Source organism: Polyodon spathula, chromosome 27, assembly GCF_017654505.1.
Source record: "Polyodon spathula isolate WHYD16114869_AA chromosome 27, ASM1765450v1, whole genome shotgun sequence".
Classification (NCBI taxonomy): Eukaryota; Metazoa; Chordata; class Actinopteri; order Acipenseriformes; family Polyodontidae; genus Polyodon; species Polyodon spathula.
The window spans coordinates 1735263-1762318 of NC_054560.1; the positions used below are offsets into that span (position 1 = coordinate 1735263).

The 27056-nt window shown below is 39.2% G+C and overlaps 1 protein-coding gene across 2 annotated transcripts in view; it reads right to left on the minus strand.

The window, feature by feature from the left end:
- Positions 1–18349: 18349 nt before the first annotated feature.
- Positions 18350–27056, minus strand: part of LOC121301448 (CREB-regulated transcription coactivator 1-like) — a 46700-nt gene continuing 37993 nt past the window's right edge. For both annotated transcript variants that reach the window (XM_041230860.1, XM_041230859.1), the window contains 3 exons: positions 24421–24507; positions 23506–23686; positions 18350–20243 (listed from right to left, as the gene is read on the minus strand). In XM_041230860.1, coding sequence (XP_041086794.1) covers positions 20032–20243; positions 23506–23686; positions 24421–24507 — 480 coding nt within the window. In that variant the 3' untranslated portion in view covers positions 18350–20031. The remainder of the gene's footprint in view (positions 20244–23505; positions 23687–24420; positions 24508–27056) is intronic.

Below are 27056 nucleotides of genomic sequence, written 5' to 3' on the forward strand. Positions count from 1 at the left end.
TTAAACTTAGAAAATAAAAAAAACACACAGGGCCCGAGTGCATTGCTGGATTTCCATTGCTTTAGTCAGACAAGACTTACTAACCATGCCAGATTCAAGAAGAGACTCTGGATTGTAGAGGGGATCACACCATTCATTTCAATAGGGATGTAGAGGGGATCACACCATTCATTTCAATAGGGATTGTAGAGGGGATCACACCATTCATTTCAATAGGGATTGTAGAGGGGATCACACCATTCATTTCAATAGGGATTGTAGAGGACTGGGTCACACCATTCATTTCAATAGGGATTGTAGAGGGGATCACACCATTCATTTCAATAGGGATTGTAGAGGGGATCACACCATTCATTTCAATAGGGATTGTAGAGGGGATCACACCATTCATTTCAATAGGGATTGTATAGGGATTGTAGAGGGGATCACACCATTCATTTCAATAGGGATTGTAGAGGGGATCACACCATTCATTTCAATAGGGATTGTAGAGGGGATCACACCATTCATTTCAATAGGGATTGTAGAGGGGATCACACCATTCATTTCAATAGGGATTGTAGAGGGGATCACACCATTCATTTCAATAGGGATTGTAGAGGGGATCACACCATTCATTTCAATAGGGATTGTAGAGAGGATCACACCATTCATTTCAATAGGGATTGTAGAGGACTGCATCACACCATTCATTTCAATAGGGATTGTAGAGGGGATCACACCATTCATTTCAATAGGGATTGTAGAGGGGATCACACCATTCATTTCAATAGGGATGTAGAGGGGATCACACCATTCATTTCAATAGGGATTGTAGAGGACTGCATCACACCATTCATTTCAATAGGGATTGTAGAGGGGATCACACCATTCATTTCAATAGGGATTGTAGAGGGGATCACACCATTCATTTCAATAGGGATTGTAGAGGGGATCACACCATTCATTTCAATAGGGATTGTAGAGGGGATCACACCATTCATTTCAATAGGGATTGTAGAGGGGATCACACCATTCATTTCAATAGGGATTGTAGAGGGGATCACACCATTCATTTCAATAGGGATTGTAGAGGGGATCACACCATTCATTTCAATAGGGATTGTAGAGGGGATCACACCATTCATTTCAATAGGGATTGTAGAGGGGATCACACCATTCATTTCAATATGGATTGTAGAGGGGACCACATCATTCACCATTCAATGTATAATTTCTACAAATTTCTTGAAAACAAGTAATTACAGGAAAAATCTTCTGTAGCAAAAGTTTTGCATTTGTGGATGAGGAAACACAAGTTACAAGAAATAGATGTCTACAATGATTTATTTCAGCAAAACTCAAAAAATGCTAATTCAAAAGTATTCATACCCTGACAAGGAAAATTAAATGAATAGCTGGTTGATGCACCTTTAGCAATAGTAAACTCTTTTAAACAATTAGGATGTTTGCCAGTGAGCTTTTGGCATGATTCTTTAGTGATTTTTGATCATCCTTCAGCGCAAAATTGTTTCTGACTTTGATGTGTGCTTTGGATCATTGTTGCGCTGGAACGTCCCTTTGAGCTTTAAACCAAGTTTTGTAGCGGAGGGTTTCAGATGATTGGTATGCTACGGAATCCATTTTACCATGTATTGGAACTACATTTCCTGTGCCATTATATGAAAAACAGCCCCACAGAAGGATATTACCACCTCCATGCTTGACAGTAGGTCTGGTGTTCTTTTCTTTGTATGCCTCACCAGACTTTCTCCAAACTTAACTACTATCAGCGTGACCAAATAGCTCGATTTTTGTTTCATCACTCCACAAAACCTTTGACCAGAACTCATATCCATCATTCAAATGCCGTTTTGCAAACTAAGCGATTGTCCTTGTGATGTTTTCTGCCCAAGGTCTTCAATAGCTCTTTACTTTTTCCCATATTGACTTGTTGGTAATGACAGCAATCATCCTATGCCTAACTCTTTTGCACTCGCTTACAATCCAGCAATTTCTCGACTTTTCTAGAATTAGGCTCTGCATTATCATATTGAAGTTTCTAGCACCTTGTAGACAATATAGCAACAATCATAGCATCAAAGGGTATGAATACCTTTGAATTAGCATTTTTTGAGTTTTACAAAAAAATTGCTGACATAAATCATTGTAGACATCTATTTCTTGTAACTTGTGTTTCCTCATCCACAAATGCAAAACTTTTGCTACAGAAGATTTTTCCTATAATTACTTGTTTTCAAGAAATGTTTAAAAATTATACATTTCCATTGGGATGTGTATACTTTTGACTGCAACTGTATATTATTACCAGTGTGTAAAAGCAAACAAAAAACAAAATCAGTGTGACAAAAAGAATTGAGCTTTTATTACATTTCATTTACAAATAGTAATGCAAAGATACAAAGACAGAAGCCCTCACACAACAAAAATACTTAAAAATGTACTTTTTCAAAAGAAGCTTTCACATAATTTCTCAGATCGCACACAGCTAAAGCCACCTTTGATTTTCCATTTTATATAAAAAGCACAATAATAAATAAACCAGACTTTTGAAGGGTCAGCTCTTCAAAACTACCGGGATCCAAAAGCTGCAACCGAGTTGTGTATATTGAGTGAGTACAGCTCTGCTCTGAACAGCAGTAGTGTACGAGCAGTGTTACAGAAACACATTGTAGCTGCCAGTGTTACGAGTAAAGCTGATAAAACAAGCCCTTCTCATTCAATGCCAATACTCACTGTCTAAAACTGTACACAATGTAACAATTTGTTCAAAGGAGCCATGCATATCGTCTTCGAAAATCCAATTGTCTCATAAAGTTAAAAGTGTATTTGTATTGTATTTATCTTGTAAAGATTAAATCATGTGCTGGGTGCTTGAAGCAACACCCCAACACATCCTGCTCAGTGTGCTATCATTCCTTGTGGTGCTGCATACAGTTTCAAAGCAATAGCCTGGAAAGATTTGGCAGCGCAAGAGGACAGTTACTTCAAGCTTTCTGTGTACATTCTCCCGAATATGTTTTCTTCCTGGGGTAAACTGCATTCTTAAAGAGATCCAGGTTGTACTCCACCTAGTGGCTATTTAATGGGTTGGTTAATCAGTAGCAAATAGGAAGTCAGAAGGTCCATATTAGAATCCGCAAGTCACTTTTCAAAGATCTTTGCTGAACCCAGAGAATCGTGATGATGCAATTGACCCCAGGGAGTACAAGTAGAGGAGGGACTCCCTAAGAATTATTTGGAAGGCCTGAACTGTTGCTTCCAAATAGTGTTTTAAATCCTAAAATCTAGTACATCATCTTATTAACTAAAATGTGTAATCCGCAAAGAACACATTTTCTTATTTTTTGGATATCTGTGTCAGGGTACTATCACCAGTGTTCAGGTGCTGCTTTTCAGTTCTAGTTGCCTCCCAAAGATATATGCAACAGGCTAGATCATATGTAGGCTTGTGGTTAGAGAAAGGGGCTTCTTACCAGGAGGGTCCCAGTTCAATCCCAGCTCAGCCACTGAATCACTGACCTAGTCATTTAACGTTCTTGTGCTCTGACCTTTGGATGAGATGTAAACAGCAAAACAAAAAAGTAAAGGATTACTAAAATCCCAAGTTGCTTTGAACCCTGTGTCCAAACTGTATTCCTCAATAAGAAAAAAAAAAAAACTAATAAAAAAAATAAAACGTTACTTCCATAAAAAATGCATGCAGTTTCTTACAGCTGCTAGGCTGTTGTCTTCAATAGCACCTGTTATAAGCATTTTATAGCTGGACAGATGACCCAGCTGTGTATCTCATTACCTTGTTAAAATGTGCAACTAAAATGGTCAAGACAGAGCCAAGATTTCAGGCCATGCTGAACCCCATCAATAGTTACCTGGGTCATATTCTGCAATGATTCAATAACAAGTTGTTAATTATAATTTCTAGTTTCCCTTAATATTGCCAGTCAAACACAGGGGAAGCTTCCACTGTTTCTTTATCTGAATGTGAATGTACAAAAACAGAACTTAAACACATTTCTGTTTGTACCTTTGACACCAAGGATCAAATCATCGGACCCTCATAAGTGCCTACTTGAAACAGAAAAAATATCTGTAGAGTAAAACCTGTCAAATCCAGACCCTCTACATACCGGCGTCATGGGAAAAAAGTTAGCGTTTGGCTTTTTGAGCCTTTCTGCGCACGCACGAATTTTAGAAGTTAAAGGCAAGGTTCTGTGGAGATTTATCCAAGATTTTATAGATGCCATTTGCATTTTTTTAAGAAACGAAAACAGATATTGCAGACTGCATTTTTTTGTTTAAAAATGTGACATTTGACATCATATTTATCAAAGTGTGTTGCTGACATTATTTTTAGGTTTAAAAAAGTAACACTTGTCATCTTATTTACAAATGCATTTTATTTAAAGTAAAGCGCTCGCTGTGTTTGGATGTGCAGTGTGGTTTTTAGCAAAAAAATGGTATTTTAAAAACTTTATTTTGTCAGCATAATTTATGTTTAAAAATCACTCCATGCCAAATGTTTATTTCCTTTCAAAAATGTTGTGTCAGATCGATGCTTGTGATGCGGTCTGTTTTCTTTTTGTACATAAAAATAAATCTTAATGGTTAATTGTTTCTGACATGTCATAACCAATATACAGAATATCGTATTTATTTCACTTTCGGTAATATTTGTACAAAGAAAACCTATAATGTAAATATCTGGCGATTACAAACTTAAAATGACAAGTCTGATCTTTTTAAACTGGGAATATTAAATAATAGATATTGTCATATTATTTAAAAAGTGTTATTATAATAATTTAACACAAATATAATGCAGATAAAAATAAATTGCATGACCACGTCCTTGTAGTAGCTTAAAGTTAACCTCTATTATATATAAAATATATATATAAAATACGTGATACAATAAATATCAACTGTGTTATTAATATTATCAAGTGTTACTAATATTATAATAATGTGTTTTTGATTTTAACCACATAACATAGCTTTAATAAAGATCCTGACAACATTTTTAAAAGTAAAACAATTTTCTGAATTCAAGTTTATCGACAGAAAATGGAGACGGCTTAACTTTGCCCATTAAGCTCTAAGATTCGCGCGTGCGTAAAGGCTCAAAAAGGCAAACTAACTTATTTCATGGCTAACTTATTTTCTGTGACACCGGCATTCTGTAGAACTGCAAGATTTCTGGGTCTCGACCAAATCACTGTTGAAATGAATGGTGTGATCCCCTCTACAATCCATATTGAAATGAATGGTGTGATCCCCTCTACAATCCCTATGGAAATGAATGGTGTGATCCCCGCTACAATCCCTGTTGAAATGAATGTTGTGATCCCCTCTACAATCCCTATGGAAATTAATGGTGAGATCCCCTCTACAATCCCTATGGAAATGAATGGTGTGATCCCCGCTACAATCCCTGTTGAAATGAATGGTGTGATCCCCTCTACAATCCCTATTGAAATGAATGGTGTGATCCCCGCTACAATCCAGAGCCTGTTTCTTCTTGAATCTGGAATGATTTGTAAGTCTTGTGTCTAACGCTGAGGGGACACTAGTCTACATGTTACTAGAAATATGTAGAAAGGGATCCTTTTTTTAAAGAAAGTGACATGCAAGCTACAAGTTTCAGGCAACTTTGTCCCTGTCCACACTATGCCTTTAGCCTGAAACCTGCTTAAAAGTGTTACATACCGTTAGCGTTTAAACTATGAGGCGTTTAAAACCAGCTCGGGCTGGTCTCGAATTCGGTTCTAAATTAGATTGCCAGTGTGGTTTATCAGAAGTGTGGACGCTGTAATACCAAACTACATTTTTTTGAGTATCCTCCAATATCCCAGAATGCTTTGTGATACGTCTGGTGAAATACTCCCAGCAGGAGCCTGAAGGACTTACTGTTTATCAGTGTGCACTCCGCACTATGCTTAAAAAATACATACATAAATAAATCTGTCAGGACATCTCTGTTAAACTAGCGGGGACAATAACAGAAGCACAATGTTAAATTAGGAGACTACAAAAATGAAATGCAAGTTAAAAGTCGGATCGGGAAATGAAAAATTCACGCAATTTGTCAGCTCTGTTTGAAATAAAATTAAGGGGACCAGAATTAGGCTCAGGTAAGATATAAAGGTTAAAAAAAAAAAAAAGTTTTATAATTAACAGCTTTAATTATTTTAATTAGTTTAATTATGAAACAGAATCAGCGAAATTTGTTTAAACGGACACTACCTGATAATAAAAATATGAAAAATAAAACCCCAAAACTTCAAGCCCTTCTTTGTGTGATCATATTTACTTTTTCCAAAATCCTTTATTTCTTTTTAGAAATATGGACCTCTATTAATATGGGGCATAACACAGTATTCTAAATACAATACAGTGCATGGTGGGATCCTATCGTATTAATTTCCAATGTTCATTGTGCTGCTAGGAACTGTAAACTAACTATTTTAATAGTGTTTGTATGTATTAAGCCTGACTAAACATGAAATGGTACTTCAGTGTGGCTGCTTTGAGCTGGATTAAGGGAACAGTTTCAGGAAGGGTTTCGAGGTCACGTAGTGTAGACAGGGCCTTTGTTACAAGTAACTGTATCAAAGGACTGTTGATTTTGTAGAATAAATCAGCCAATGAATGTGATGTAAAAAGTAATGGGACTACCTTTTTTTCAAAGAGGTGGAAGGGCTCCCTAGTGGTGCATCCAGTAAAGGCGCTCTGCGTGGAGTGCAGGATGCACCCTATAGCCTGGAGATCGCAGGTTCGAATACAGGCTATGTCATTGCCGACCAAGAACGGGGGTTCTTAGGGGGCAGCGCACAATTGGCCGAGCACCGCCTGGCTAGGGAAGGCTTAGGTCAGCAGGACAATCCATGGTTCACAATGCACCAGCGACCCCTGCGGCTGATAGGTCCTTGAAATCTGAAGCAACAAATGTTTTCTTTTGTGAGTTTTAAACTAGTACTAAAAAAAACCCTCAAATAAAGTGTTATGTTGCATATATACTGCCATGTCCTGCCAGTGCCATGCTGAATTGTGCAGTTGTTGAACAGAAAATACAATGTACAACCTTTCCACTCTATGAGCTGTCTTTTGATAAAAGCATAGAAAAAAAACTTTTATTATAAAAGCTGGAAGTTTACCAAAACCAACACAAAAAATTCAAACTCGCAAGCCGTTTGAAACATTCTGAAAAGATGCACCTGAAGCAACACGTAGAAAACCTGAATGCACCGCGCAGGTACAATAGGAACAAGTGAATGTCTTTCTGTGGGAATGGTTTAAAAGGGCTTGTGCGAATAACAGGTACAGATTTCATTGCGGCATTATTGTGTTTATTATAATGTATGTACAGTAATAAAGATTTTTTTTTTTTAAAGCGTTCAGATAGCTATTTTTTTTATTTTACACTTCAGATAGCTATGCTGGGTCTGGTGAAAAAACAGAGTATAATGTACATGCTCTGGGTGCAGAACAATGCCTCTACTCTCCAAGTGGTCATACATGTCAAGATATTTCTTTTTTCCACAGCAAATAATACTATGACTAGGTTTACTGTACAATCAAAAGAAATCCACATTAAAGTACCAGCTACTAACTGAACTGCCAAGGGAACTAATGCAGGCAGTTAACATGATGTCCTCATCCCTACCTGCAGCTATCCACATTGCACATGTAGTCACCTTAATTAGGCACTTTGAACCCCTGATCAAGTGCCTTTTACTATTGAAATCGCTGTAGTTTTGAGAGCTTTAACAATCTTAGGTTTTTACAGATCAGCAAGAAAGCTTTAACAATCATAGGTTGTGCATACAAGAAGTCTTTACAGAACTGCAAGAAAAAAATAACAGCATTGTTTAGAGAAAAGACAATGGAATAAATACCAGGGACATCACTTTCTTTCTTTCTTTCTTTCTAAAAGCTGCAGTAGCCCCTTTTTTCTGCAACTAGTTCACAGAAGAATCCTTATCATATAGCCGTTTCCAAAGGACTTAATAAAAACAACCAACCAAACAAACAAACAAACAAACAAACATGATTGCAGAAACATTAAAACAGTGCTGTATCACAGCTAGACGTGTAGCTGGGGCAAATATTGGAAAACAAACAGCCTGAAATGTATGCAAAAAATGGTCATGTTCGTATTCATTCATATGGCAGAATTTAGAAAAGACTACAAAAAATATGTAAACCAATAAAACAACTAACACATATTCAACCGTACAGAAGAGTGTTTCTTTGATGATTTGATGAAGTACCAGGTTTATTTTACTCTCAATACAGCACACATTGTTATTGTGTTTTGCAGCTGATTCTTTAAAAGAAAAAAAAAAACTTTCACTAGTGTAGAATTATGTGTTTGCTTTCTATCCTTTTAATAGACATTTGGGTTGCTTCCAAATCAATTTTTGTTCAAGTAAACAGAAGAATTAATATAGCACCCGACAAATGTCCCTTTTAAAAACTGGTTTCAAAGTATTAGGTCTTTCAATACGCAACGAGACTCACAACAGATAATTTTTTATTGTTGTTTTGTTTTGTTATGGACTTAAAAAAAAAAAAAAGAATACTGCAGCTTTAGACCCTAGCTTATAGCAACGCCAGCACCTTCCGTATTTGAAAGACACTTAAAACCATTCGTTTTCTTTTAAAGTAATGTACACTTTTCAGATGCAGCGTGGTACCGATGTGCTTTATCGAGGTCGTACATCGGCAAAAGAAGGAGAGACAGCACATGGAAAATCACTTTCAATTCAGTTTGCGTTTGTCATTCACATTTGTTTTTGTTTGTTATAGGTAGGCTTGGCAGAATTAGGCACAGTAGTTTTCTTAAGGATTTAAAAAATGTTAAATATATTTTTTGATTTTGTTTTGTACACAGTCCCAGTCTAAAATTCTTATATTTTCTAAAGGTTTTGTTTAAATGTGTTCAGGGCAAAATCAAATGTGATTTTTTTTTTTTTTTTTTTTTTTTTTTTACCTCTCATTTCAGCATATTTTTTAATCATGCTTTATTTACAGTATAGAAATTATGAAAGAGCAAGACAAATGTTACACTGTATTCCATTTAAACTCAACACATTTAAGCAAAATATTTATGACAAATAAAAAGCAAACAGCTTCCAATTTAATTCTTAGTTTAAGTTCCCATGACCTTGTTTTGATGTTAAGAACATAAGAACATAAGAAAGTTTACAAACGAGAGGAGGCCATTCGGCCCATCTTGCTCGTTTGGTTGTTAGTAGCTTATTGATCCCAAAATCTCATCAAGCAGCTTCTTGAAGGATCCCAGGGTGTCAGCTTCAACAACATTACTGGGGAGTTGATTCCAGACCCTCACAATTCTCTGTGTAAAAAAGTGCCTCCTATTTTCTGTTCTGAATGCCCCTTTTTCTAAACTCCATTTGTGACCCCTGGTCCTTGTTTCTTTTTTCAGGCTGAAAAAGTCCCTTGCGTCGACACTGTCAATACCTTTTAGAATTTTGAATGCTTGAATTAGGTCGCCACGTAGTCTTCTTTGTTCAAGACTGAACAGATTCAATTCTTTTAGCCTGTCTGCATATGACATGCCTTTTAAGCCCGGAATAATTCTGGTCGCTCTTCTTTGCACTCTTTCTAGAGCAGCAATATCTTTTTTATAGCGAGGTGACCAGAACTGCACACAATATTCAAGATGAGGTCTTACAAGTGCATTGTACAGTTTTAACATTACTTCCCTTGATTTAAATTCAACACTTTTCACAATGTATCCGAGTATCTTGTTAGCCTTTTTTATAGCTTCCCCACATTGTCTAGATGAAGACATTTCTGAGTCAACAAAAACTCCTAGGTCTTTTTCATAGATTCCTTCTCCAATTTCAATATCTCCCATATGATATTTATAATGTACATTTTTATTTCCTGCGTGCAGTACCTTACACTTTTCTCTATTAAATGTCATTTGCCATGTATCTGCCCAGTTCTGAATCTTGTCTAGATCATTTTGAATGACCTTTGCTGCTGCAACAGTGTTTGCCACTCCTCCTACTTTTGTGTCGTCTGCAAATTTAACAAGTTTGCTTACTATACCAGAATCTAAATCATTAATGTAGATTAGGAATAGCAGAGGACCTAATACTGATCCCTGTGGTACACCGCTGGTTACCACACTCCATTCTGAGGTTTTTCCTCTAATCAGTACTTTCTGTTTTCTACATGTTAACCACTCCCTAATCCATGTACATGTGTTTCCTTGAATCCCAACTGCGTTCAGTTTGAGAATTAATCTTTTGTGCGGGACTTTGTCAAAAGCTTTCTGGAAATCTAAATAAACCATATCATATGCTTTGCAATTATCCATTATCGATGTTGCATCCTCAAAAAAATCAAGCAAGTTAGTTAGGCACGATCTCCCTTTCCTAAAACCATGTTGACTGTCTCCCAGTACTCTGTTACCATATAGGTAATTTTCCATTTTGGATCTTATTATAGTTTCCATAAGTTTGCATATAATAGAAGTCAGGCTTACTGGTCTGTAGTTACCTGGTTCAGTTTTGTTTCCCTTTTTGTGGATCGGTATTACGTTTGCAATTTTCCAGTCTGTCGGTACCACCCCTGTGTCAAGAGACTGCTGCATGATCTTGGTTAGCGGTTTGTAAATTACTTCTTTCATTTCTTTGAGTACTACTGGGAGGATCTCATCCGGCCCAGGGGATTTGTTTATTTTAAGAGCTCCTAGTCCCTTTAACACTTCTGCCTCAGTTATGCTAAAGTTATTTAAAACTGGATAGGAACTGGATGACATGTGGGGCATGTTGTCAGTATCTTCCTTTGTAAAAACTTGTGAAAAGTAATCATTTAACATATTTGCTATTTTTTTTTTCTTCCTCTACGATTTTGCCATTTGTATCTCTTAAACATTTAATCTCCTCTTTGAATGTTCTCTTGCTGTTGTAATATTGGAAAAACATTTTGGAATTGGTTTTAGCTCCCTTAGCAATGTTCATTTCTATTTCTCTCTTGGCCTTTCTAACTTCCTTTTTGACTTGCATTTGCAGTTCTGTGTACTCTTTCTGTGTACTTTCTTTTTGGTCCTTTTTTAATGCTCTGTAAAGTGCCTTTTTTCGCTGAATATTTTTTTTAATTGATCTATTAAACCATTTTGGCAATTTAGTTTTACATTTAGATTTGTCTACTTTAGGGATATAATTGTTTTGCGCCTCTAGTACTACATTTTTGAAGAACAACCATCCTTCTTCTGTGGGTGTTTTCTCTATTTTACTCCAATCTACTTCTGTTAGTCTCTGTTTCATGCCTTCATAGTTTGCTTTTCTAAAATTGTAAACCTTAGCTTTAGTCTTTACTTTTGGGGTTTTAAAAAGCACTTCAAATGAGACCATGTTGTGGTCTGAGTTTGCCAGTGGTTCTCTGACCTCTGTTTTAGTTATTCTATCTTCGTTATTTGAAAAGACTAAATCAAGGCATGCCTCCCCTCTAGTGGGTGCCTTGACAAATTGTGTTAGGAAGCAGTCATTTGTCATTTCCACCATTTCTATTTCATCCTTCGTGCTACCCACCGGGTTTTCCCATTTTATTTGGGGGAAGTTGAAATCCCCCATTAGTATGGCTTCTCCTTTGCTACACACATTTCTAATGTCATTGTATAACAGATTATTTTGCTCACCGTCTGAATCTGGCGGTCTATAGCGTGCTCCTATTATTATGCCTTTTGAATTTTTGTCTGTTATTCTGACCCATATTGATTCGGTTTTATTTTCTTTGTCCAGGTTTAACACCTGGGCTTCAAGACTGTTTCTTATGTATAGCGCTACCCCTCCTCCTCTTCTGTCCTGCCTGTCTTTCCTATACAGTGTATACCCACAAATATTATATTCGTCCCCATCACTCTCAGACAACCACGTTTCTGTAACACCTATCACATCATAGTTACCTGTTAGTGCAGTAGCTTCAAGTTCTAGAATTTTGTTTCTGATACTTCTAGCATTTAGATAAACACATTTAATGGTTGTCTTACCTGAGTTGTTGTTCTTGTTTTGATGCGGTCTCCCTTCTGTTTTTTTGTTGATTTCTCCCCCCTTCCTTTCTAGTTTAAATGCTTCCGAACCTGCTCGAGGATCTTTTCTCCAAGTAGACTAGTTCCCTTGTTATTTAAATGCAGTCCATCCCGTCTATACAGATAGTCCTCGTTGTAGAAAGTGGTCCAATGATCAAGATAGGTGAAGCCTTCCCGTGTGCACCACGTCTTCAACCATTGGTTTTGATTTATTATTTCCAGCTGTCCATATGGTCCTTTGCAAGGTGCCGGTAGTATACCAGAAAATACCACAGTTTTGGTTTTCTCTTTTAATTTCCTTCCTAGCTCTCTGAATTTGTTTTGCAGGGATTTTGGTCTGTCTCTTCCAATGTTGTTTGTACCGATGTGGACGACTACTACCGGGTCGTCTCCTGTTCGTTCTAGGAGCCTGTCCACGTTTTCAGTGATGTGCTTGACCGAGGCTCCCGGAAGGCAGCACACTGTTGTAGTAAGGGGGTCCAAACTGCGAACTGAACTTGCTGTGTTTCTCAATATGGAGTCCCCAACAATCATGACCTCCCTTCTTTTTGCTGTCTGGTCACCACTGTCAATGGGGTCCTGGATGTTGTTCCTTTCATTCTCTTGTTGTTGGTTCTGCTCATCAAAATTCTGAAGTGACTCAAATCTGTTGGTTGTTTTGATTTCTGGTGGTTGTGTTTGACGAAGTTTCTTTTTTTCCCTGCTTCTGCCTACCTGAACCCAGCTGTTCTGACCTTCTATCTCCCTGGTGGCTTTCAGTCTGTTAGGGGTGATGCAGACTTCCATGAATTGTGGGTGTGCCAGTTCCTCAAGATCTTGTTGCTGTCTCACTTCTTCCAGCTCCATTTCTAGCATACTTACTAGTTTATGCAAATCCTGGATCGCGCGGCACTTTACGCACACTTGGTTTAGCTCCGCTGGGTTTTCTCGGATTTCCCACATCAAGCAGGTGTCACAGATTACTGGCTTGAAGACCATGTTGAGGGTTTTTTTTTTTTTTTGAAGTTTAGTTTCTTCTGCAGCCGTCAACCTGCTTTCAAACTGCTTCGAAACTGCTCTGTACTTTTCCACGCCTGTACTTCTCCCACTCGCTGTCGCTTCCACTCGCTGTCGCTGGGAAGACTGCCTCGTTTAACTGCGTTGTTCTGCTGTGCTGTTGGCTCCTCCCCTCGCCCGTGTCTCAAAACGGCGCTGAATTTGAATCAGCTGCTCCGAGTTTCAGCTTGTTTGTTATCAGAAAAACACACGCGGCTGTGTTTCCCCAATGTCCTCTGTTTTCTGATTAAAGCAATTCAAGATGCAATTTCTCCTTTCTGCTTCGAAACTGCTCTGTACTTTTCCACGCTGTACTTCTCCCACTCGCTGTCGCTTCCACTCGCTGTCGCTGGGAAGACTGCCTCGTTTAACTGCGTTGTTCTGCTGTGCTGTTGGCTCCTCCCCTCGCCCGTGTCTCAGAACGGCGCTGAATTTGAATCAGCTGCTCCGAGTTTCAGCTTGTTTGTTATCAGAAAAACACACGCGGCTGTGTTTCCCCAATGTCCTCTGTTTTCTGATTAAAGCAATTCAAGATGCAATTTCTCCTTTCTGCTTCGAAACTGCTCTGTACTTTTCCACGCTGTACTTCTCCCACTTGCTGTCGCTTCCACTCGCTGTCGCTGGGAAGACTGCCTCGTTTAACTGCGTTGTTCTGCTGTGCTGTCGGCTCCTCCCCTCGCCCGTGTCTCAAAACGGCGCTGAATTTGAATCAGCTGCTCCGAGTTTCAGCTTGTTTGTTATCAGAAAAACACACGCGGCTGTGTTTCCCCAATGTCCTCTGTTTTCTGATTAAAGCAATTCAAGATGCAATTTCTCCTTTCTGCTTCGAAACTGCTCTGTACTTTTCCACGCTGTACTTCTCCCACTTGCTGTCGCTTCCACTCGCTGTCGCTGGGAAGACTGCCTCGTTTAACTGCGTTGTTCTGCTGTGCTGTCGGCTCCTCCCCTCGCCCGTGTCTCAAAACGGCGCTGAATTTGAATCAGCTGCTCCGAGTTTCAGCTTGTTTGTTATCAGAAAAACACACGCGGCTGTGTTTCCCCAATGTCCTCTGTTTTCTGATTAAAGCAATTCAAGATGCAATTTCTCCTTTCTGCTTCGAAACTGCTCTGTACTTTTCCACGCTGTACTTCTCCCACTTGCTGTCGCTTCCACTCGCTGTCGCTGGGAAGACTGCCTCGTTTAACTGCGTTGTTCTGCTGTGCTGTCGGCTCCTCCCCTCGCCCGTGTCTCAAAACGGCGCTGAATTTGAATCAGCTGCTCCGAGTTTCAGCTTGTTTGTTATCAGAAAAACACACGCGGCTGTGTTTCCCCAATGTCCTCTGTTTTCTGATTAAAGCAATTCAAGATGCAATTTCTCCTTTCTGCTTCGAAACTGCTCTGTACTTTTCCACGCTGTACTTCTCCCACTTGCTGTCGCTTCCACTCGCTGTCGCTGGGAAGACTGCCTCGTTTAACTGCGTTGTTCTGCTGTGCTGTCGGCTCCTCCCCTCGCCCGTGTCTCAAAACGGCGCTGAATTTGAATCAGCTGCTCCGAGTTTCAGCTTGTTTGTTATCAGAAAAACACACGCGGCTGTGTTTCCCCAATGTCCTCTGTTTTCTGATTAAAGCAATTCAAGATGCAATTTCTCCTTTCTGCTTCGAAACTGCTCTGTACTTTTCCACGCTGTACTTCTCCCACTTGCTGTCGCTTCCACTCGCTGTCGCTGGGAAGACTGCCTCGTTTAACTGCGTTGTAAGACTGCGCGACGCCGAGGAGGGGTGTTAGCAATTATTCTGAGTGATTCTTATTGCAAATACTCTGCTCTGATATATTTTGGTAAGTCTGTGTTAAGGTGCTTTCATCCAAGTTCAGAAGCTGCTCTTCAGTTCTCACTGACTCCCATAGATATACGTAACTTAGTCTGATCATGTGTCTAGACCAGTGCCATCTAGTGATCTGCCACGTTTCAAACAAGTTTCATTCAGGATTGCTGCAATACACTCCTGTGCACTAGATGGTGCTGGTGCTTACTAATATAAAAATGGCTGAGCTAGCCTATATGTCTATGACAGGCAACTAGAACTGAAGAACATCTCCTAAACGCAAGACAGAGAGTTATGAGAAAATAAAAGCCACACTGTATTTGTGTAATTGCAGAAAGAATCATTCAGAGCAACTGCAAGCATCACACAAAGAGGACAGTAAAACCAAACGCTGTTTGAAGCTAATCCTTAAGTAATGCAACAAAAGTAAAGGTATTAATTGAGGTCACTGCTAATTATTTTTGTTATTTTCTCCTAATTTGAAATGCCCAGTTATTATTTAGACTCAGCTCAACACCAGGCTATACTCAAGCAGAGCACCTTTACTGGATGCGCCAAAAGGTGTTACTTCTATTCAGTACTTTACTCTGCCAAGTCAAGAGGTGTAAGGCAGTTAACATCACAGCTAGAACCTAGCAAGAAAGCAGGATTTTTTAAAAAGGGAAACAAATAAAAGAACGTAGTGCTCCACTTGCAATATATAAAGTCCACACATTTTTAAAAAGGTAAAAATGGTCTATAGTACATGTCATCATAAATGTCGTGCTGGCCTTTAAAAAACAAAATAAAAACAACAACAACAACAACAACATGCATTACATGCCTACAACTACAAAACATAAACAACATTGCAATGACAATAACATCTAAACACGAGACACACATTTTGCCTAAACTACTTTTTCACATAACGGAAAAGGGGGTAGTCACTTTCGTGAAGTGTTTTCATGACTGTAAACAAGATTTTTGAAGTTTAAAAGCTGCATGCTAATACAAGTGGACGTCCTGATTCAACTGAAATATGAACTCTCCGACAGCGATACAAATGATATTTTTACAACTTAAAAAGACAAGTTTAGTACACAAACCCTTGAAGTAACGCTTGGAACAGATTAACCAACATGCACAAGCATCACTATTAAACAGTACTGATAATACTGCTTTGTTTTCATGCGTGTTCAAAATACTATTCCAATGCAGATTTGGTAGATCCCTTTTGAAGCTAGAATCAAAACTAATACATATATATATATATATATATATATATATATATATATATATATATATATATATATATATATATATATATATGCGAGACAGAGAGAGAGAGAGAGAGAGAGAGAGAGAGAGAGAGACAGAGAGAGAGAGAGAGAGAGAGAGACACACAAACACAAAGCAGGGTAAGCCCTCTATAATCAGTAGGGGAGGCGGGGGAGTCCACAGAATTCAGTTTCAGCATCAAACCCTCAAGGAAATGAAGATTATTTTCTGACCCCGGTAAGTAGGTGCTTAGACTTTATTCGTCTAAAAGAAACATTATAAATTGAAATTTTAAATGAACCCATTACTTACTCTTGCGCCACAGTTGAACTATTATTGTGTTTTCATACAAAAGACGTTTTCAAAGACTAATCTAACATTGTTTTGCCACACATTATTTAAAACAGCTGTCAGGCAGGGAAGCTCGCACAGGTGGAGAAGCCAAACCTCATTTTTGCAATATTGTTTTTTTGGGGTATAAATGATAACTATAATTCTGTATTGGTATAAATTGTGTGAGGCAGATTGCTCAACTGAAATAACCTGCGTGTTTTTAAGAAGTAATGGTTTTACATTTAAGGATATCAATATATGAGTTGTTGGAGGGTAGTGTATGACAGATAAATACATACATACATACAAAGGCAGTAGGTGGGTCATATCTTGGGATACCAAGATATTAGTAAGGGCAGTAAAATCCACACCCCAAGTTCAGTAAATCAATTCTTTCCATCATTTGTGTTGGTACTGTTCATACATACATAAACACATTCATGCGTTTACAGAGACTGTCTATATCCCTAGGTCGCTGGCTACTGTAATTGAATTATAATGGGTTAGAAATGCAACAGTAAACACTGAAGCTGGTGCACCATTTAACAGTCTTTTAAAAACATGAAATAAATCCATGACCCTCTTAGGTTTAATATAGCAGCAGTGTTACAGATGCATGAAGACAGAGCCACAGAGGGAACACAACACTGGTTCAGCTTTGGAAAATTTTCACATTGAAAATAAGGGGAGAAATAGATAGATAGATAGATAGATAGATAAAAACACACACTGACTCTTCATGTACAAGCATTGTACATAACTCTTAGAAACAGGTCCACTTTTGGGTCTTGCAGATGCAACAGAGACCTTACCATAGGTTTAAGATAACAAATAAATACGTTCTGGTCGGGCTGCTGCCCCTTATACTGCTAATCTAGCAATTTTAACAAAATGCCAATTTCCACTTGTTATGGAAACGTATATTTATTTCATTCCTGAAGAATGTAATATAATGGTCTCTGCATATTTCCCTATTAAAATGATTTCATACGGTTTCACTTATTCCCACCCTACCATATAAGCTATGTATTAACAGCATTGTAATGCATTATGTCACAGCTTTATGCATTGTTTTTCTGCAGGACAAACATAACAGTGCTAACCATTTGTAAATGGCACGAAAGACACAGGACCAGATTTACACTTTACTCTGAAGCCCACTTTGCACCACTGTTTGTAAAAGAAAAATACAACTGGTAATGTTACAAACTTAGTAACAGCTAGTGTTAAAATTATGTGTAAGTTTGTTGAAAAATAATTTTTAAAAATAATTGATTAAAGAAACTGAATATGATTCATTTGCATTTTTCCATCAAAAAACATTGACAAAAGTAACTACTTGTGTTCAGAAGTTACAGATGTATTTTAAAGCTGATACTCCAAGCTGTAATATTTAATAATCTTGCAAAATTCAACGACTTCTACTGTGACCCTTGTTAGCACTGAGCGATGTTATATTCAGTAAGACTAGTGCGAATCCAGGTCTGTAAAACCAGCCCTTAGTGTTTTATAGTAAACTAGTGATATAGTGGTGGACTTTCATGAAGACAAAATCTCTGCCATTGTATCTACAGTAGTCTATAAAACATTTACATTGCATTCTGAAATTTGAAAGGAAACTCAATAAATTAAAAAGAAAAAAAAAATAGTACTCTTTACAAAACTGTTTTACATTTCAGAAGAAAATCTACTGAAACGGCTTTGTAGCATTTAATGCAAAAATGAGCTTTTTTTTTTTTTTTTTTTAAAGAGCAAGTAGCTTCTAGTGTCATTTCAATCTTTTTTCTTTTTCTTTTTTTTTTTTTTTTACAGTGCCCTCACTATCTGATGGTGTCTACAATCATTGTGAGTGGTTCATTTGCTCTAAATCTGCCTGGCTTTAAGATTGTCTGGATTACTCCTGCCTTATTCTGTTTAAATCATGTGACAACGTGACCTTTCAACTCCCCCTACTCAACAGACAGTTTGTAGGGCTGGCAGCTTCATTGCAAACACCTCAAAATAGTGAGGAAAAATGTAAAAAAATAAATAAATAAATAAATAAATAACAAAACAAAAAAAAACCCATTGAAATGATATTTCAAGCTACTTACTCAGTGATCATCATAACTATTAAATACTGTGCTAAATTTAGAAATACTTACAATTAAATGGCAAACATTTCGTTTAGAAGACTTTAATGTCTTCAATGAAGTGCTATGTTTATATCATTACAGTTTCATTTAGTTTTTTGTTTGTTTTTTTTTTTTTTTTTTTTTTTTTTTTTTTAAAGAGTCAAAGCTTATTAAATCTGTCCCACACAGAATACAAAAATGATGCAACTGACTGCAAAACATCCGCCTCAGTAGTGATCAGTAATGGTGCCCTGCTGGATAAGCCTCACCCTTCCTTATTCTTAGCAGTAAGACACCCCAAGGAGTAAGAACCCTCCCCCTATGGTTAAAGTTTCAACCATGATGCTTCCTTAAAGATTGCACATAACCCCCTTTTAGTGTGCAAGTAAAAAAATAGACTCGGCAAAGAGCGAGTACAATTTTGTTGCCTCATCACGAATTACATTTTTATTTAAAACTATTTTTTTTTTTTTTTTTTACGAAAATATTCTTCCCATTATCTAATGGACAAAAAAAAGGCAAGCTCGGGTGATCACAGTGACTCATTGCAGTTGGCTTTCATCTCTGTAGTGTATCTTTTTACACCTTATAGTAGCACTTACATTTTAGAATTTGTCCAAATATACAAATAATACAAATCGTAAGGATTCCCTTTAATTCTGCTGTGTAGACTGCAAAGTAAACTAGTAGGATGACAAAAATAAACCGTACAAGTGCTGTTTCACTTTCAGCATGATATCTGCTTTTAGAACCAATAATATTAACTATGGGGAGGTTTAGTACTCCTTGTGCTTAAAAATAAAAAAGAGAAAGAAATGTTGACCAGTGCTGGTAGATTTTAAATAAATAATAAAAATAAAATATGACTATTCACAATGAATAGTTTGGCAGGGTACAAAAACAGGCAGTGAACGCTGGTCAATTCAAACGGTAACAAATAATGGAAAATAAATAACAAAAACACACAACAAAGCAGTTAAGAACATGTGGTTGTCGATAGAAGTTGCATATCTTAAATGGCAGCCTGGACACACCTGGTCAATGTAAGACGTCATAAAGAATTATATACACATTGCCATCATTTTTAAATGGGAGTTTTTTTTTTTAAAACTGATTTCAGATCAAAGCTCAATTTGATGCAAAATACAAATCGACAACCTTAAAAGCACGTTTAAATCTGGGCGATGTAGAATTTCCCATTCATCAGCTGAAACAAGGGGCAAATGGCAAGCGCTAAACTGGGCGCAGTGGCAAAATAAGCTCAGAACAACAAGCTTAAATTCTTTGTACATGACAGAGCTGCCACTATCAACAGTGGCACACCATTCAAACACATCTGACCAATCAGTTGGGTTGCTATTCTTCTCAGAACCTGCAAGGGGCGCTGTTCCCTGGCCCCTTCCACGGGTGGTCCCACGCTACAGCCGGTCCATTCTGAACGTATCCTCTGTGGCAGGGTCTGCAAGGACCATGTCTGGGTCGTTGAGCATGTGAAGTCCGTCGAGGGTCAAGGGGTCGATTTTCAGTTCGTCCAGAGGGAAGTGGGAGTCTGCGTCGAAGCTGACGTCACCGACCCCTGCCAGCGAGTTGGTTAGTTCCTTAGACAAGCTGGGCGGAGACTCTCCTGTAACTGAAGCAGGAAATTAGCAGAGGTAAGCATCAACCCCCAGAGGATTTTCATTCCAATCTCATATTCACTTTATTAAAACCTGCCCAATTACTTTACCTACCACTGTCTCCCCTATTTAGAAAGTGCAATTACGTTCCCTCCAGAGAACCGAAGGTCAGTGGGCTCCCTCCAATACCATGATCAACCTACTGGTAACTTCCGCTCAACACCCAGGAACCGGAGAGCTGATGTCAGCGAGCTACCGGCCACTGGAGGACAAAGGCCAGCCCTTCAGGAAGCGCTCCAGTTAAGGTTTTGGGTCATTGAATAATTTACTCTCCAATTTAGACACTATGTGAGTAAAATGCAACATTACCTTGAAGTCATGAGTACTTTCAATAAATACTGTACATATTTTAATTCTTGTGCATTAACTACAACCTTACGTTTTAACCTGAAACTTGTACTTTGAAACCTCGTGAGGCCTATAGTCATTAATGGTCCATTTGTAGTCGGCACAAAACGTGGGACCCAATTCTTATTTTATATCCCCAATTATATATTAGTAATATCTATATATAATATATATATATATATATAGGTAACAAATTATTGTTCAAATAACACACGAACAACAGTCTTGTTTGTTTCACACGTGTAGCTCAAATGTATTTATTTTTAGTGCTCAAATTTCTTTAATGTGTCTCATTTTAAATCTCATTCTTTTTTTTTCTCTCCAATAGTGGTTTAACTTTTGAAATACATATATATGAGAATTTTTTTTAGACGAAAGCATGGTCAGCCTACCAGATACAAGAACATTATTTTGTACAGGAAACACAGATTAGGCAGGGTGGGGTAAGCACAAGAAACACAGATCAGGGAGGGAGGGGTATGCACAGGAAAAACAGATCAGGCAGGGTGGGTATGCACAGGAAACACAGATCAGGCAGGGTGGGTATCCACAGGAAACACAGATCAGACAGGGTGGGATAAGCACAAGAAACACAGATCAGGCAGGGTGGGTATGCACAGGAAACACAGATCAGGCAGGGTGGGTATGCACAGGAAACACAGATCAGACAGGGTGGGTATGCACAGGAAACACAGATCAGGCAGGGTGGGTATGCACAGGAAACACAGATTAGGCAGGGTGGGGTAAGCACAAGAAACACAGATCAGGGAGGGAGGGGTATGCACAGGAAAAACAGATCAGGCAGGGTGGGTATGCACAGGAAACACAGATCAGGCAGGGTGGGTATCCACAGGAAACACAGATCAGACAGGGTGGGATAAGCACAAGAAACACAGATCAGGCAGGGTGGGTATGCACAGGAAACACAGATCAGGCAGGGTGGGTATCCACAGGAAACACAGATCAGGCAGGGTGGGTATGCACAGGAAAAACAGATCAGGCAGGGTGGGTATGCACAGGAAACACAGATCAGGCAGGGTGGGTATCCACAGGAAACACAGATCAGACAGGGTGGGATAAGCACAAGAAACACAGATCAGGCAGGGTGGGTATGCACAGGAAACACAGATCAGGCAGGGTGGGTATCCACAGGAAACACAGATCAGACATGGTGGGGTAAGCACAAGAAACACAGATCAGGCAGGGTGGGTATGCACAGGAAACACAGATCAGACAGGGTGGGTATCCACAGGAAACACAGATCAGGCAGGGTGGGTATGCACAGGAAACACAGATCAGGCAGGGTGGGTATGCACAGGAAACACAGATCAGGCAGGGTGGGTATGCACAGGAAACACAGATCAGGCAGGGTGGGTATGCACAGGAAAAACACATCAGGCAGAGTGGGTGCTTTTTCAGTAGCAGTGTTGGGGAGTGACACATTACATGCAACACATTACTGTAATCTGATTACGGATTTCATGCGAAAAAATAAGGTATTTACATTTCACTGCGGCAAATGCACAACGGAAATAAGAAGCAGTTAAACAGTGCAAGTGAAACCTTACATGTGACGGGAACACGGTTTTCAAATAATAAGTTGCTAGAAATTGAATCTGAGGAGGGAACGTATGGGTTTGACGGATGGATCTTTAAAATAACAAACTGAAAAAAAAATACCTTTGTAAAATGTGCCTGGGAGTCCCAACTTGTAATTGTAACACTTTATTTTTTTCTTCAGTAACTTTTAAAGAAATTCGCCATCCTGTCTGTCCATGTGATGGGGTGCAGTAGCTGGCGGTAGCTCTCAATCTGATGTTGGGGATGTTTCGTGTGATGGGGTGCAGTAGCTGGTGGTAGCTCTCAATCTGATGTTGGGGATGTTTCGTGTGATGGGTTGCAGTAGCTGGTGGTAGCTCTCAATCTGATGTTGGGGATGTTTCGTGTGATGGGGTGCAGTAGCTGGTGGTAGCTCTCAATCTGATGTTGGGGATGTTTCGTGTGATGGGGTGCAGTAGCTGGTGGTAGCTCTCAATCTGATGTTGGGGATGTTTCGTGTGATGGGGTGCAGTAGCTGGTGGTAGCTCTCAATCTGATGTTGGGGATGTTTCGTGTGATGGGGTGCAGTAGCTGGTGGTACCTGTCAATCTGATGTTGGGGATGTTTCGTGTGATGGGTTGCAGTAGCTGGTGGTAGCTCTCAATCTGATGTTGGGGATGTTTCGTGTGATGAGGTGCAGTAACTGGTGGTACCTGTCAATCTGATGTTGGGGATGTTTCGTGTGATGGGGTGCAGTAGCTGGTGGTACCTGTCAATCTGATGTTGGGGATGTTTCGTGTGATGGGGTGCAGTAGCTGGTGGTAGCTCTCAATCTGATGTTGGGGATGTTTCGTGTGATGGGGTGCAGTAGCTGGTGGTAGCTCTCAATCTGATGTTGGGGATGTTTCGTGTGATGGGTTGCAGTAGCTGGTGGTAGCTCTCAATCTGATGTTGGGGATGTTTCGTGTGATGGGGTGCAGTAGCTGGTGGTACCTGTCAATCTGATGTTGGGGATGTTTCGTGTGATGGGTTGCAGTAGCTGGTGGTAGCTCTCAATCTGATGTTGGGGATGTTTCGTGTGATGGGGTGCAGTAGCTGGTGGTACCTGTCAATCTGATGTTGGGGATGTTTCGTGTGATGGGTTGCAGTAGCTGGTGGTAGCTCTCAATCTGATGTTGGGGATGTTTCGTGTGATGGGGTGCAGTAGCTGGTGGTACCTGTCAATCTGATGTTGGGGATGTTTCGTGTGATGGGGTGCAGTAGCTGGTGGTAGCTCTCAATCTGATGTTGGGGATGTTTCGTGTGATGGGGTGCAGTAGCTGGTGGTACCTGTCAATATGATGTTGGGGATGTTTCCGTGGCTCATGTAACTCAGTTGCTGTGAATCTTGTAGACTCCCATGACTCCCTGTCAGGCCCATCATGGTTGCCTGGGAGTAGTTCAGGGTAGAGCACTGGCTGTACAGGTTATTGGAGCTGATGGGATTCTCAATCATATTGAACTGTTCCAGCTGTGTGGAATAAACAATGAATTAGACAAATCAGGAGTGGGATCATATTTTTGGTTTAGTTTTTTTCCCCCTAAATTCAGAATGTCCAATTACTTTTCCTCGCCGCAGCTCCCCACGAGGAGAACGGAGGGTCTAACTAAGCACTGGATCCAATGCTCCCTGTGGTATCCCCATTGAAGACTGGCAAATTAGTTAAGCCACAAACCTGTTCTTCCCCAACTGTATAATTCACCCCACGGCCATGCCTTTACCAGAGAAGTCACTCATATACCCCTTAGAGATTGTTTTGATATTTTTATTCACACATCAGAGGTGAATAGGGCATTTTCTTCTAGACATGGCAGTGTATTCAGTTCATGCTTCCTCCTGCAACAATGCTGGTGCTCTGAAATCAGTGCCGTATTGTGGGAGATAAAAAAAAAAAAAAAAAAAAAAAAAAAAAAAAAAAAAAAACACAGCACTGTTGCAGAGGGAGTGCGATCTAGACACACTGTGATCTTTAGAAGATTTAGTTTTTCTCCTGGTGAAACGCAATGTGTTTCTTGTAAAAGCTTTAACCGAACTAATTTTTCTGTTAAAGTTTACCGTGTTCTACACCCTACCACAAATCTGCAAGAAAGAAAGAAAAAGGCACAGCAATAATACAATAATTCAAATCAAACAACACAATGGCACCAGAAAATATAGCAAATGTGTCTGTGGTGAGCTGCAATCTGAGCAGAACCTTCACTCACCTGGTGGGACAGAGCATTCGTCTGCCTGGCTGTGAGTTGCTGATCATAGTACGAATCCCCAAAGATGCTGCCAAGGATTGAAGTGTGCTAAAATAAAAGCACATGTGACTTAATAAAGGATCTGACTCAAAACAAATACACTTTGTCAGCACCTTAGTTTTTATTTTTTTTTTAATGCAGAAAAAAGAACAGCAAGATGCCTTGGTTTTAAATATCATTTTTCTAATTCTAAACAGACAAAAAACAAAAAGCAGTGCAGTAAAAACATTCTCATTGCTTACTAATATCCTGCCTTCCAGCTGTCCAGTTTTCCTGCCACCTATGTTTTCAGTTCTGCGTAACAGGTAACTATGTTATCGACAGTAATCCACCGCAAAGGGCAACATGGTACAGATTTGAAATGCCAGCTATCTTAATGAAAGTATTCTCTGTTTAGATTCATTTTGTGTCATTTTCTGTTTCAGTTGCGTACTGAAGACTTTCTAAAAGTTTGAAGAACTCCTACAACAGCCTCTATAGAGCTCTTTAGAGACATGTCTAACATGGTATAAAGAGCCTAAAATATTGAAACTGTCCCGAAGAAAAAAAAGTATGTAGTTAAATTTCTTCACAAAAACAAAAAAACAAACAAACATTATGTATTTATGGAAGATCTATTTTGTACATGCAGATATGCATTGAAACATGTATGTACATTTTTCGAATAGTTTGTTCTTGTTATTGCATATTTTCTGACTTATTTACATAATATATTACAAATATGTCAAAATCCAAGTATAGCGAGTACACCTGAGTGTAGCCCTTAACCTGTCCCCCTGCAACACCCCAGTGGTTGTAAGAAATACCACACAGAACACTTTTTTTCTTAAATCCACTGGATTGTTGCAGGGGGACAGGTTAATGGTAACACTGTGGTGTAGCAAATGAGGTTCGACGTGATTCTGAGAGCACTACAGAGGACACAGAGATGCGTCCGAGATTAAAAAGGCTCCAGGATCTGATGACTGAAGCACAAAGTGAATCTAAACATGAAAAATACAACTGTGGCACTTGCTTAAAGCCATGCTAACTGGATTCTGTTTCAATGAACTCATCCCAATATAATTCCTTGCCTCCGGTCACAGGTAGTAGCATTGTACACAATCCAAATGAAAACCATATTCAAGGCTATCGCTGGATCTGCAAGACCGCCTCAGAAATAGTCCCTTTCAACCGGGATAAAATATGCATACAAAAGAATAGAAAGATATACTGCTACAATTTAGATGGTGAATCCATGAGTAGAACCTAGAATTAGCTGGTGCTTTTAACAGTTAAACTCACTACATATATTGCTGCTGGCCTTCAAAAAAAATATGTTGCTGTTTTGTAGCTTTAAAAGACCATGAAATACTGTTTCCAGGAAACTTAAAAAAAAAAAAAAAAATGTTTATCAATTTTTTCACATGTGGTGTTCAAGTTACATTGTATAAATTTTGGTTTGAGAAGCATGCTGAAAATTGTTGAAAATGTCTCAGTTAAAAGGAGACTCGCTGGTGCTTTTAAAAGGGTCAATTATAAATGTAAAACATCACAAATGAATTATTTTAAATTCTTGACACTGCAGTGGGATAGAAACCCAGACATTCTATGCAAATCAGTGGATAGATGTTTCTTTTGTCCCTAAACCGTATATGGACAGTTGAACTGTGGTCAAAGCAACTTGTTTAGTTTCCTTCCCATGAATTCATCTGGTGTCGAGCCACTATTTTCACCTCTCAACTGCCTTGGTTCTGAAACACTTTTTTGTCTAGTTTAGCATCCCTCTCTGGAATTGGACAGGTGCGCAATCCTGGTTTGTGCTATGGTCCCTCTTTGGAATTGGACAGGTGCGCAATCCTGGTTTGTGCTATGGTCCCTCTCTGGAATTGGACAGGTGCGCAATCCTGGTTTGTGCTATGGTCCCTCTCTGGAATTGGACAGGTGGCAATCCTGGTTTGTGCTATGGTCCCTCTCTGGAATTGGACAGGTGCAATCCTGGTTTGTGCTATGGTCCCTCTCTGGAATTGGACAGGTGCGCAATCCTGGTTTGTGCTATGGTCCCTCTCTGGAATTGGACAGGTGAGCAATCCTGGTTTGTGCTATGGTCCCTCTCTGGAATTGGACAGGTGTGCAATCCTGGTTTGTGCTATGGAAACAGGAAGTGATCTCTTGACCGCTGTACAATGTCATTTTGCAATAGGATTCCGGGAAGGAGATGCAAACTCCTCTTACTCATGGCAGTGAGCAGGGACTCACTATGAGCTCTCCACACATTTACACAAACTGAATATGCAAGGGACGTTCTAGATAAGAGAAGAATTCAGGTAAGATAAACACTACTTGAGACTTCCTTTTAACTAGTGGACAGAAACAGTTTCCCTGTGTTTCATGGCATAACACCGGCTTGCTCCTTGTAGTTTCTTACTGTCCCCATTCTGTTTTATGCCAAACACCCTGAGTGGTTTTGTTGGTTAACTGGTTGCTATTGGGGGTGGCGCCCCGTAGAACAGAGGAGCTGGGCGACAGCTCACAGGCAGTTAGTTTAGAGAACTGACTGGGACCAGAAGCCTGTCCCTGTCACTACACAGATATAGCCTTTGCTTGGGTGCAGCTGC